This window comes from Corvus moneduloides, chromosome 16, assembly GCF_009650955.1.
Source record: "Corvus moneduloides isolate bCorMon1 chromosome 16, bCorMon1.pri, whole genome shotgun sequence".
Classification (NCBI taxonomy): Eukaryota; Metazoa; Chordata; class Aves; order Passeriformes; family Corvidae; genus Corvus; species Corvus moneduloides.
The window spans coordinates 16,071,313-16,083,614 of record NC_045491.1 but is presented as its reverse complement, the minus strand read 5'-3'; the positions used below and the strand labels follow the sequence as shown (position 1 = coordinate 16,083,614).

Sequence of the window (12,302 nt, the reverse complement as noted above, 5' to 3'; positions counted from 1 at the left end):
CTCCTAAAGCCTCCAAAGAGGGAACACTGTGGCAGAGGGAAGCCCTTCCCTGGTGCTCTGTGGGCTCCCTGGCACAGAGGGGTGGTTAGGGGAGCACCTGTGCTCAGGTGTGCAGGCCCAGCAGGGCATCCCCTCCCCTGGAGCCCCTGCAGTGCTGCCCACCTTGTCGTGCTTCTCAAAGAGCCTCTGCAGGAACTGGTATCCCAAGTGGTTGAGCTCCGTGGAGCAGCCGGGGGGCACGCGGAACCTGTCGGGAAAATCATGGAATGATTTCTGTTGGAAAAGCCCTCTTTGATCATTGAGTCCAACTGTTCCAGCACTGCCAAGGCCACCACTGACCCATGTCCCACGTGCCACACCCACATGGCTTTAAATCCCCCCAGGGATGGTGACCCCAGCACTGCCCTGGGCAGCTGTGCCAGTGCCTGACCACCCTTCCCATGAAGGAATTTCCCAAATATCCAATCTAAACCTCACTTTTATCTTTCATATCCTATTCTCCAGCTCAGAACTCAAATGGGCCTCCTCAAGCCCTGAACGAAGGGCAGTGTGTGAGCACATCTCACCCAGAGGACACAGCTCCCTCCCTGCTCAAGGTCAGCTGTTGCCTCCCAGCCTGGCTATTCCTTGACACAGCCCCCTTATTTTGGGGAGAATCCCCTGAGGATGCAGTGGCCTTTCCTTGGCACATCCCAAGCAGCCAAAGAGATGCTGTGCCCTCACTCTGCCTCATGCCCAGGGCTTCAGCAGGGCACAGCAGTGTCCCGGGGTGCCATCCACCAGCACGTCCCTGTCACCTCCCTGCAGCCTGCTCTCTGGGAACAGGAGGAGGCAGCTCCCAAGCCAAACACTTCCACTGCTGCCAGCTCCCCATCTCCAGAGTGGCAGGGAGCAGAGAAGAGACAGCAGCTGCACAATCAGCCGCGAGGGCTGTGCTGACAGCTCACTGCTCCCGACAGAGCCGCTCTGCCTCGCTCAGCCAGGGACAGAGCAGCCTCCAAGAACCCCTTGCTGATGCCAAGGGAAGTCTGGGATTTCATTCCCCACCTTCCTGTCTGCCTAAACCAGCAGCCCCAAGGCCTGTTGATCTTGTCCCCAACCCCAAGCATCAGCTCCTGCCCGAGGGGAAGGTGAGGACTGCGAAGCTGACCCTGACCTAAGGGCCCACAGCAGCTCCTGGGGTGCAGGAAGGATCCAGCCAAGGTGCTGGGGATCCTGAGCCATGCACCACGGGAGTGTGACCCCCTGGCCAGCCCTGGACACGCACTGTGGGTACAGGTAGTCATCTGTCAGCTCCAGCTCATCGTCGTAGCCAAAGCGGCGCAGGATGGTCCAGGTGGTCTCGTGCCGGCCCCTCTGGATGAAGAGGGTGTTGAGAAAGAGGAAGCCTGCAGGAGAGATCAGGGGGTTCAGCCACAGTGGAGTCAATTCAGGCTCAGGGATCCACTCCTCAGAGCCATGCTTCCCCTGGGAAAGACTGCTGGGACAGAGGGATCTAATAGGCACAGCAGGCTTGTTTTAACGAGGGACTAATTAGGCTTGGAATAAGAGCCAGGAGGCTCAGGCCAAGGACAGGGCCCCATGGGATGTGCTGAAGGAGGTGGGTCCCCCCCATGCCCTGGGAAGGAGCAGGGAGCCCTCATGCTGCTCCTCACCGTTCAAGGTGAGGCCGTTGTCCTGCACCCCGTCCGTCGTGTTCTTCCACACAACCATCTTCACATCCTCCAGGGCCTGGGGAGCCAGGGGGTTCCCAAAACAGGACTTCTGCCTCCCGAGAGAATGAAGGCCATTGTCAGCAAAGCACTTAGAGAGCACAACCCTGCCTTGCCAGGCTCCCTCTCCCGTGGACGGAGTGGGGTTTCAGGGAGGGAAAATCCACCCAGCTCAGGGATTTCTGCCTTAGGCCCTGACCAAACCCCTGTTCTCCAGCATCCCAGTAATTTAGGACTCTCAGCATCTCCAGAGCCTCCTGGTCTTCCCATGGCAGAGCAAACTTGGCCCAAGCTTAGGCAGATGGAACCCCACAAGCTCAGAGATGCGCCCTACAGTGCTTTAGCTGTGCCACAGAGGTGCTGAACAGGAACGGGACGGCTGTGCCAGGAGAGGGGCAGCTTCTCTGCTGCAAAGGGAATGCCAGGCACTGGGAACACCTCAGCTCTGCAGCCACCCTACCTGGAAGTAGTTGAGTTCATCATCACTGAGGATGTGGTTGTTGTCCTGGTCCGAGAGGTTGAAGATCCGGGTCAGAGCTCGAGCACAGGCGGGTTTGAGCTGCAAGGACCAACCACGGTGACAATGACAGGGAACCAGCCACAGCCTGGCCCTTCCTCCCTGCAGCCCCACACACAGAAGGTTCCCTTCCTGCACTTCTAGGCCAGTACCACAACCACCCTGGAGGTGGGAACCATGGAATCGTTAAGGTTGGAAAACCCCTCCAAGATCTGAGTCCAGCTGTTCCCCCAGCACTGCCAAGGCCACCACTACCCGTGTCCCCAAGTGCCACATCCACAGAGCTTTTAAGTCCTTCCAGGAATGGTGACCCCACCCCTCCACCTGTGCCCGTGCCTGACTACCCTTAATGTGAAGAGATTTTTCCTAACATCCGATCTGAAGTCAGAAAGGACAATCCATGGGGAATTTTTCTCCCAGACCCTTCCCTCCACAACCAGCACAGAGCCTGGAGCATGAGGGCTTCTGCCCCAACACACCCAGCTCCTTGCAGGTCTCTGTGTGCCCAGCTGGCTGTACTGAGCACAGAAGATGGGCACTGTCCCCTGGCCGGTCTGTGTCAGCCCAAACTCTTCACCCTCATTCCAAAAGCTCCACCCAGAGCAGTGTGACAGGAGGGAAACTCCTCCAGGAGCCCACCTGCTTCTCCTCCGGGTCGTAGAGCGGGGCAGTGGGGTGCAGCACGGCTTTCTGGGCATAGTAGAAGAGCTCAGAGATGTTCTTAAGGTTCTTGGCAGAGCACTGGGGAGTCAGAGGAAGAGACAGCCCCGATAACAAGGGCAGGAGGAGGATGATACAATCTCCCTGAGCCAGACTAGCTGTGCCTCAAAGCACAGAGCAACTTTTGTCCACCATGAGGAAAAATCAAAAGGGAAAATCTCCCGGGTTTTGCTCTGGCTTTGCTGTGCCCATTCCGCAGCCCCAGAGCCAACAGGGCGTGTGTGGAGCTCCAACAGCAGTTCCAGCTAGAGAGCCACAGAGGGCAGACACAGAAAGCTGCTCCCTGCAAGGGGCACAGGACAGAAAGCCCGAAGCACAGGCCCTCAAGCCCTGGGCACAGGGACTTGTGCAGAGCAACATCATCAGGGCAGCTCTCCATGAGCACAGAGGCTCCCTGACTCCCTCCGGACCAGTATTCCAACCCCTCAGGGAGACTCTGCACGCCCCCTCCAGCTCCCTCACCTCCACGCAGGTCTCAATCTCCGAGAACTGGTTCATGATGGGCAGGATGACCTCCATGGAGCTGCCCACCTGCAGGTCAGACTTGTTTCCCACTAAAATAATGGGGATTCTAGGAAAGACACAGAGCTCAAGTGAGGTCACCCCTCTCTTGGTCCCAGCACTGTCCCAGCCTTTGGTGCTCCCATGGGCAGGCCAGGGAGGCCCCAACCGTCCTCTGCAAGGTCCAGAGCAGCTTTCCTGCTTCCCACAGCTGGGAGCATCCATCTGGAGAAGCAGACTGCCCGATCCTGCTTATGCTTTCACCCAGCAACAATATGTTCAGGAGCCTTTAATCCAGCACAGCAGCCTTCTGCCCAAGTGATCCACACACAGCCTGAAGCTCCTGTGCTCCCAGATTCCCCTGGCAGCCTGCCCTCCCTGTCTATCTGAGAAGAGATCAAGGGGGGGAGAAGGATCTTCCCTCAGTGACCCCCTGTCTCAGCTGGATCTCTGGCAGAGAAAAGTCCCCATGTCCTTCTGCTCTAGGTGATCTGGCCACAAACCACTATCCTGGAATGGTTTGGGTTGGGAGGAACCTTAAAGTTCATCTTGTCCCACCCCCTGCCATGGGCAGGGACACCTCCATCACACCAGGGCTCCAAGTCCCATCCAACCCAGCCTGGATCAACACACAAAGCTGGTTTGCTCTCAGTACCCTCAGAAGGAGGTGAGGGTGGTGGGCACCCCCCAGCCCCCAGAATCCCCCAATTCTGCACCCACAGATCACACTCCACATGGTACCTGGATCCCTTTTCAAGTCCCCCGTTCACCATGGGGATCCACTTTGTGCGAATCTGGAAGGTGAGCAGAGGGAAAGGGCTGTCAGCACAGCCTGGGGAGGGACAGGCAGCCCCAAGGCAGGCAGGAACAGGGCCCTGCAGCCATCTGCTCCCTGCCATTCCCTCACACCAGCAGGCAGAGCAGGCCCAGGGGCGCTGGATGCCAGCACCAGGATGCAACAAGCCTGTTGTCCTGTTGTGAGGGAGCAAGCTTGGGCACGGCTCAGCCTCTGCTTGCAGGGCTCTCAGACCCAAAATCCCTCACAGGGCTGGGGGCCATCAGTACGTGCCTGCACCACAGGGCAGCACAGAAACCCCAGCACTGGGAACCCTCTGTGGCCCCGCTGCCGGAGCGGGGCCACGGTGGGGACCCATTACCTTGTCAATCGTGGCCTCCTTGGTGACATCATACACCATGCAGACCACGTTGGCCTGCAAGAGAAGCAGGAGGAGGTGGTGAAGGGGGTCCCTGCCACACTTGTGGCAGCCGGGAATGGCAGCAGGGAATGCCGGGGCAGCAGGGAATGCCGGCTGAGCAGCCAGGGAAAGGCAGCGGCCGAGCGCACGTGAGCGCAGACACGTACACAGCCCCCGACTGGGCCACCCTCAGCACGAGCCCACAAGCTGCCGGGAGCAGCTCCTCTGCCTCAGGAGCTGCTGCTCCCATGCCCACCAGCCCAGATCCCCCCCCACACCACCCGTGTCCCGGCCCTCCTCCCCTCCTGACCCCGTGCAGACAGGGCCGGCACTGAGGCTTTATAGGAAGCAGACAGGAGGGATCACTGGTCCTTTCAGGAGAGAGTTTAATGCTAATCCCGAGGACACACAAGGGTTTAGGCAGGATTTCCTGGAGCCATTTAAAGCCTCTGTGTACGCCTGCTGTCTGGGTGGAGGGAGCAGGACCCCCGTGCCCACCTCCTCGGCCGTTAGCCACCAGGGTTGGGAGATTAAATAGCTTTGCTCACGTGAGAGAGATGGTTTTATTATCTATAATTAAAAGGTCCTCATGTGTGCAGAGTCAAGGCTAATCCCAGGGCAAAGAGCAGCTGGGTCCACCCCAGCCAGACAACTTAATTATTCCTCCACGGCTGCTCCGAGGGCTCCCTCATCCCTCCCTGCCCAGCGCTCGCCAGGGGCTCCAGCTCCTAAATTAACTCCTCTGTGCCACTGCTTCATCAGGCAGCCACAGGGATCTAATGCAGGGAGCAGGGCTCTTGCCCAAACCCAGCAACTGCTTCTCCCTCTTCTGAGTCCAGGGGGACCATCCCAAGGCTGAGAGCACAACATCTGCTCCGCAGCCTCCTCCGCCTCCCGTGAGCAGTGAGCTGCCCCCCGCCGCTCTCCTTCTGGAGGCTCCCCGGAGGGCTTGGACAAGCCACACACAACAGCTTACAAGACAGAGCAGGATTAAACAAGCCTCTAAACAAACCAAGAGCATTAATCCGTGGATAACCAACTGTCTGTGCCTCTCTGGGTGGCTAATGGGGAGGGGAGGGGAGCAGCCACGTGTCCCTCGGGGACTGCAACCTCCTGTCCCCATCCCGGCCAGCCCTGCTCACCTTGGCGATCTCCTCCTGCAGCTCCTCCTCCGTCTGCTCCGACTCTAGAAGGGGAATGAAGGCATCACCACCTGCCCAGGCAGGGGCACCCCTTCCCAATCCCCTCAGGCAGGCAGGGAAGGGGAGAAGCCAGACAGGACAGGGCCCTACCTGAGTAGTCCACTATGTGCGTGGGGACCTTCTCAGGGGTGACATCGGCCGGGATCGTGATCTCCTCTGCCCGGGGGGGCACCTGCAAAGCCAGCACAGCCCATCCAGCCACAGGCAGCCAGGACAGGTGACAAGGGACTTCAGATCCCAACGTGGCCACTGCCAGGGCGGGATGAGCTGTGGATCACGGATCACTCTTGGCCCACCAGGCTGCAGCACACCCTGCACTCCAGCCCTCGCATAGGCAGCGTCCCCGAGGTGAAACTTCCACCTGCCTCCCTCAACCAAAGCTCCTGATCCCGCTGGAGATAAGCCCTGGGCACTCCCTGGTTCCCTGGGCTCCTCTGGGAGCAGCACCGAGCTGATTGTCTGGGCTGGAAGCAGGGAAGGGATGCAGGGCTGGTCTCCCTGAACCCCTGAGCTGATGCTGCCCAGCACACCATGGGCAGTGGGAGAAACATCTGATGGCACAGGGAAAATGTGCCTGGACAGACGGATCTCATTTCCCTATCCAAACCGCTGGGACAGCAGGCTGTCAAGGGGCACAGGCAGGCTGGAGGCTGCTGCTCACAGCTGGCCTGGCTCGGAGCACCAAACCCATCAGGGAATGTGGCCCAGCCCCTTCCAAGGGCTCTGTGGTGGTGCCAGCCCTGCTGTGCCGGTGACAGAGACCACACAGCAGCAGCAAGTGGGGCCCTGGGAGGTACCAACACCCTCCTCAGGGCAGAGAGAGCCGCAAGTCAGGATCAGCTCCCAAGTCGGGACCAGAGCACAAACTGAGGAAAACACCACCTCAGCTGGAGCTCCGTGTGGTCCTCACTGACCTCACCTGAACCAGCTGTGCGGCTGTCACAGCCCCAGGAGCTGTGAGCACCTCCCAGACACCCCCATCTCCAGCCGGGGACACTGGGGACAGAGCTGTCCCACCCAGCGAGGGGGCCCGCGGTCGGGGTGTGCGCGCCCCCTCCCCACTCACCTCTTCAGGAAACTCCTCTCCCACCAGAGCCATGATCAGGGACGTCTTCCCCACCTGGGCTAGGAAATAAAGGGAGGACGTTGACAATGGCACGGGCACGGCAGAGCTTGAGGGGGACAGCGGCAGGCGGGAGTCACGACCGGAGCCGGGGCTGGTGACAATGACACCCACGGGGCTCGGGGCCACGGGCGGGCCTGGTGGCTCCCCTGGTCCTGCCAGTGACGGGGGTCCCACCTGGGCCCCCGTCCGCCCTCGCCCCGCTCTTGCAGGAGAACCCTCTCCCCCGGGGCCCCCCGTACCCCCTGCCCCTTCCCGGGCTGGAGGATGCTCCCCCGGCCCCGTGCCCCCCGTGCCCCCTCACCCTCCCCGAGCAGGAGGATCCGCACGTCCCGTTTCATGGCGGCGGCGCCCCCGCCTCCCCGGCCCCCCCGTCCCCCCCCCCCCACTTCCGGCCGCACCACCGAGCGGCGGCGCAGAGCGGCGCAGGGCAGCGCGGCGCCCCCGAGCGGGGCAAGCACACCCAGACCTCCAGGGCTCGTCTTTCGATGGTTTATTAACGAAAACAAAACGTTTAACGACAACAAACGGCGAACGGGGCCGTGAAACACATTCCAGCGCCAGGCGGGGCCGCAGGCGGGCCAGCCGCCGCCGCCGCCAACCCCTGCAGCCGTGGGGGCGGTGGTTTGGGCCTGGGCGCGGCCGGAGCCGGGGCCTCTCCCGGAGCGGGCCCCGCTGGAGAAGCGTCGCTGGTCCGGGGCCCGCCGGGCTCAGGCGCCCGTGAGCTCCCACACGAGGACGGCGCTGTGGGAGGCCGTGAGGAGGCGGCGGCCGGAGGGCGCGAAGCGACAGAGGTGCACGGTGTCGTCATGGCCGGCGTAGTCCTGCGGGTCCCCGGCCGGGCAGGGCTGCAGCCGCAGCAGCCGGTCTGCGGAGAGGAGTGGCTCAGGGCCGGCAGGCTCTGACTGACCTCCATCACCCTCCAGACCCGCTCCTCGGGGCTTGTCCCTAACACAACCACCCGTCCCTGTCACTCACAGCCCTTCTCCATCTCTAGTCCCTGCCAGAAGCACCGCTCCTGGTCACCCCCTGCCCCCTTTTCATGTCTTGTTCTAGCCAGAAACACCATTCCCAGTCACCCTCCGACCATCTCCATGTCATTTCCCAGGCAGGAGCACCATTCCCAGTCACCTCCAAGCCCAATCCCTGTTTTGTCCCTGCCAGAACCACCATTCCCCCCTCACCCTCAGACTCTCTCCATGTCTTTTCCCAGCCAGAAGCCCTGTTTCCAGTCACCCCAACCCCTCTCCATGTCTTTTCCCTGCCAGAAGCACCATTCCCAGTCACTCCCCAGGCTCTCTCCCCGCTGCTGAGCTGCAAGTTGTGTCACTGAGCTGAGTGACACAGGACAGGCAGATCCACACTGCTGCAGGAGTGAGGTGCCCTTGCCCGAGCAGGGTCCTGCCTGTCCCCACGCTGTGGGAAGGTCCGTGCTGCCTCAGAGGCTGCAGCTCACACAGCCACAGAGATGGAGACAGCCCAGAACCCCGGGAATTCACTCCAGTGACAAACCCTGCCCATGGACAAGCAGGATTGAGCTCACACATCTCATTTCTGACCCAGCAGTCTCCTGGAGGTTTCTCCTTGCCCTGGACTGTAGCTCCCAGGTTTAAGGACACATCTCTTGTTACGAGGAATAAGGACATTTGTTTCCCCTCTGGCAGAAGAAGGAGGGGCCCAGGCACCCCCAGCACTCACCACCGAAGCCGATGGCCATGAAAGGTGCGGCTGGGGACAGGCTGAGGGACGTGGCAAAGGCTGGCAGCGAGATCTTCCTGAGCACCTGCAGCTCAGCAAGAGAAACACCGACAGCTCAGAGGGGGAAGGCAGCCGCAGCCCTAAGGAAGGTAATGGGGAGGCTGAGGGTGCTCAGCTCAGAGAGCTGCCCCAGGCATCCAGGAGACAATGGGGAGAGTGTTAATGCTCCTGGAAGCAGCCGCCTTCCCCTCCAGTGGGATCAGGGACTGGCTGCCTGCCTGGATGCAGCCTGAGGCAGGGGCAGGGCTCTGCTGTTCACCTGGGCCAGACTCCAGAGTTTCCAAGATGAAAATCTGTTCCCTGAGCAGCTGCCTGAGCCCACCCCACCGCCGTGACTGAGGGTAACACACAGGGCAGCCCTGCCAGCCCCCACTGCCTGTGGCAGGGGACAGGTACCTGTTTCTTCCTGAGGCTGTAGAACAAAGCTTCCTCCTGCATCCCAAAGCCAACGTAGACCAGGACACCGTGTTCCCAGGGGCAGAACGCAGCCAGGCTGGGTGGGAGGCTGTCGAGACCCTGGTGGGGGAAACCAAAGGCAACAAAACTGAGGCTGGATTCTCTTATTTCAACCAATGAGAGCTAAAAGGAGAGCAGAGGGAGATACCAGGGCTGTGAGTGTTTGACCAGTGTGACATTAGTATGGTGGAGGCTGCTTCCTCCCTCTTGCATTCCCATCTCAGACAGGCTCAGGGAAAGCAAGGAACAACCACATCCTGCCACGGAAACCTGAAGCAAATGGTTTAGTGTTGTAGGAGCAGGTCACATGTGGGTCTAACGGGTTGAATTCCCACTGAGATACTATTGCTGCATGGGCTTGAAGCTGGGAATTGGTTATGGATCAGTTTAGCACAAGAAAACAGGGCCCAGAAGGCAGATCTTGAGTAGTGCGTGCAAGATCAAACCTTCACGCTGTAGGGAGAGCTGTGGTGAATTTCTTTCCAGAAGAAATCCATCTTTTTGGAAATAAACAGAAGAAATATTGACAGAACCCAGCTGCTGTATGGAGGCAGGCTGAGGCACTGCCTCTTGCCCCCCAAAAACACCCAGCTCCCTTCTGCCTGCCAATGTCACCAGGACCAGGGACCATCTCCGTCCTCTCCAACACAGATCCTCCTGCTTTTCTAGCAGGTGTTCTGCTGCCCAAACCTTACCCCTGGGCTGGAGCCAGAGGCTTCTGCCAAGCAGCAGGGACACACAGGGCTGAGTACTTGGCTCTGGGAAGCCTCCACCACTCTCCTGGCTCGGAATATTCACGCTCCTCGGGAGTGTCAGAATTAGCAGCACGCTCATAATTAGCTCTCCCCTCCTGCACACCGTGCTCACTGCTTCCTGGGCTCTGCTTTGCTGGCACAGGGCTGTCAGCTCTTTGCAGGTGCAGTTTAGGGCTCCTCATGCTTAAAAGTCAGTGCTCCAGGGCAGTCTGGCACTGCTACAGTCTCTCTGCACACCCAAGAAGGTGCATTGACAAGGTACTCTGTGAACAGGACTAGCAGAGATGCCTTTCCTAAGCACACCCTCACTCTCTCCGAGCCCTGTGCCTCCCTCCTCCATCTCTGCTCGTGTCCAGCCTCATACCAGGAGCAGGCAGGGCCTGGCAGGTGCCACGCTCACCTCGGGGCCAGCAGGAGCTGGGAAGCTGAGCCAGTCGAGGAGCTCACACTTGTCCTGGAGCCAGTCGGAGCCCCAGACGCTGACCCGGCGGTCGGAGCTGGTGGCCAGCCAGAGCTCCCCTCCTTCCACCCCGAAGTCGTGGTACTGTGGAGCACAAACACGACCCTGTCACTCTGGGGGCACAGAGGCTTTGAAGGAAGGGGACAGTGAAGAGTGGGACAGGAGCTCATGGGAACATGGGGCTTGTGCTTAGGGGATCAAAGCCAGGATTGACCTCTGTTTGTGGCTGCCCCTGGATCCCTGGAAGTGTCCAAAGCCAGGCTGGATGGGGCTTGGAGCAACCTAGGATAGTGGGAGGTGTCCCTGCCCATTGCAGGGGGCTGGAAATTGATGATTTTTAAGGTCACTTCCAACCCAAACCCTGCTCTGAATGACACAGTTCCCTTCCCTGGGAACCCCTCTGGATCTGCACATCTCCTGGGGGAGTTGTTTCCAATACCATGTGCCCCCTAAAAATGTCCTCCACCTAGAATCAAGAAGGATTTCCTCAGTCTTAAATTACCAGGAAACACATCCTTGCAGTGTGGATGATCTTAAAGCCTGAGATCTTAGGGAAAATAATTCTCATTTCTGCTGTGCAAAGGAAAAAACCTCTCCACAAAGAGGAGGACAAAGGAGGTGCTGAAACAAACCCTCCCACTGCTGCACAGCCAAGTCTTCCCAGCTCCACAGAGGAATGGTACAGGCTGCCAAAGAGCCTTTCTGGGGGGCACAGGGGCTGTAAGCTCACAGCCTGGGTTGCTCCCGAGGGGTGCTGCTCTCCAAGAGCCTGTGGCACCAGTTCATGTGCCACCTGTGTACAACAGGGTGTCAACAACTGCCACCAAAGGTCCCCCTGCAGGCACAGCCTCACTCGGGCTGCACCTGCAACACGTGGAGCTTTATTCCACTGAATATATCCCTGGAAAAACTGATCAGAAGTTGCTGGAGGGGAGGAGGAAGATTTCCAAAGAGGCAAAGCAAGGGACACCAAAGCACACTTGCTGACCATGCTGCCTGCCAGAGCTGTGCAGTGACACATGGGGACTGTGCTGCTCCTGAGGTCTCACCTGCTTCCTGGTGCACTGGAGAACGGTGATGGGGGAGCCCTTGTGGTCAGCCAGGACATGGATGGTCATTCCAGTGCGAGGGCTGCTGACAGCCACTATGCCATTCTTGCCCCCTGATAAGATCATTTCCCCTGTTGGCAGGGGAGAGAAAAGAATGGGACACTTCTTGTAGGAGGAGAAAAAGGCTGGAGGAGAAAGGTCCAAGATTATGGGATACCAGTGTCCTGAAACAATGTGAAAGGCTGGCACCCAGTCAAGGGCTGGGTATGATGAGATGTCTCAGAGACACCCATTAAAGCTCCACACTGAAGAAGAGCCACAGCAGATCATAAACCAAAGGTGTTTGTTGTATCCAAAGCCCTTGGCTATCCCAGAGCCAATGCACTCCCGTGTCCCACCCGCCACGTGCTCAGCTGGCAGAGGCACCAGAGATCACGGAGACAAGTTCTGTTGCTCTCCCTGGCCCCGGGGTTTTGGGCAGGTGGCCAGGACACAGAGCAGCTGGAGGTCAGGGTAAACTCAGGCAGCACCAAGCCACATTCCCCGAGGCCACATGTCCCCAGTGCCACCTCAGGCAGCCTCACCATCGGTGGAGTAGGCGATTGCTGTCAGTGCAGCAGTGTGGGGGTGCATTTTCAGCTCCATCTCTGTCCTGGAAACGCTGAACACACGGACAGTGCCATCGCTGTACCCTGCCACCACGTGCTGGCTCTCGACGGCACAAGGCCACAGCCCAACGGGACGAGGCTTCCAGGCCAGGCATTGGCAGCTCTGCAAGGAAATTGGCAGAGAGCTGGTGACACAGGGGACACTTGCCTGTGCCAAGAGGAAGGGATTGATGTGCCACAAACAC

The 12,302-nt window shown here is 59.5% G+C and overlaps 1 protein-coding gene across 4 annotated transcripts in view; it reads right to left on the bottom strand.

The window, feature by feature from the left end:
* The window catches only part of LOC116451924 (mitochondrial Rho GTPase 2), a 45,041-nt gene that overhangs the window by 5,978 nt on the left and 26,761 nt on the right, over positions 1-12,302 (bottom strand). Inside the window, exons 36-51 of one of the 4 annotated variants that reach the window (XM_032125905.1) lie at positions 12,034-12,220; positions 11,450-11,580; positions 10,341-10,484; positions 9,126-9,245; positions 8,670-8,754; positions 6,915-6,973; positions 5,939-6,020; positions 5,789-5,832; positions 4,608-4,661; positions 4,192-4,244; positions 3,412-3,520; positions 2,869-2,970; positions 2,173-2,271; positions 1,656-1,764; positions 1,268-1,388; positions 163-247 (exon numbers count right to left, since the gene is read on the bottom strand). In XM_032125905.1, the coding sequence (XP_031981796.1) occupies positions 163-247; positions 1,268-1,388; positions 1,656-1,764; positions 2,173-2,271; positions 2,869-2,970; positions 3,412-3,520; positions 4,192-4,244; positions 4,608-4,661; positions 5,789-5,832; positions 5,939-6,020; positions 6,915-6,973; positions 8,670-8,754; positions 9,126-9,245; positions 10,341-10,484; positions 11,450-11,580; positions 12,034-12,220 (1,584 nt within the window). Of the gene's footprint in view, positions 1-162; positions 248-1,267; positions 1,389-1,655; positions 1,765-2,172; positions 2,272-2,868; positions 2,971-3,411; positions 3,521-4,191; positions 4,245-4,607; positions 4,662-5,788; positions 5,833-5,938; positions 6,021-6,914; positions 6,974-7,275; positions 7,354-7,449; positions 7,840-8,669; positions 8,755-9,125; positions 9,246-10,340; positions 10,485-11,449; positions 11,581-12,033; positions 12,221-12,302 lie in introns of those variants that run through there. The other 3 variants (XM_032125903.1, XM_032125904.1, XM_032125902.1) reach the window with 3 other exon arrangements.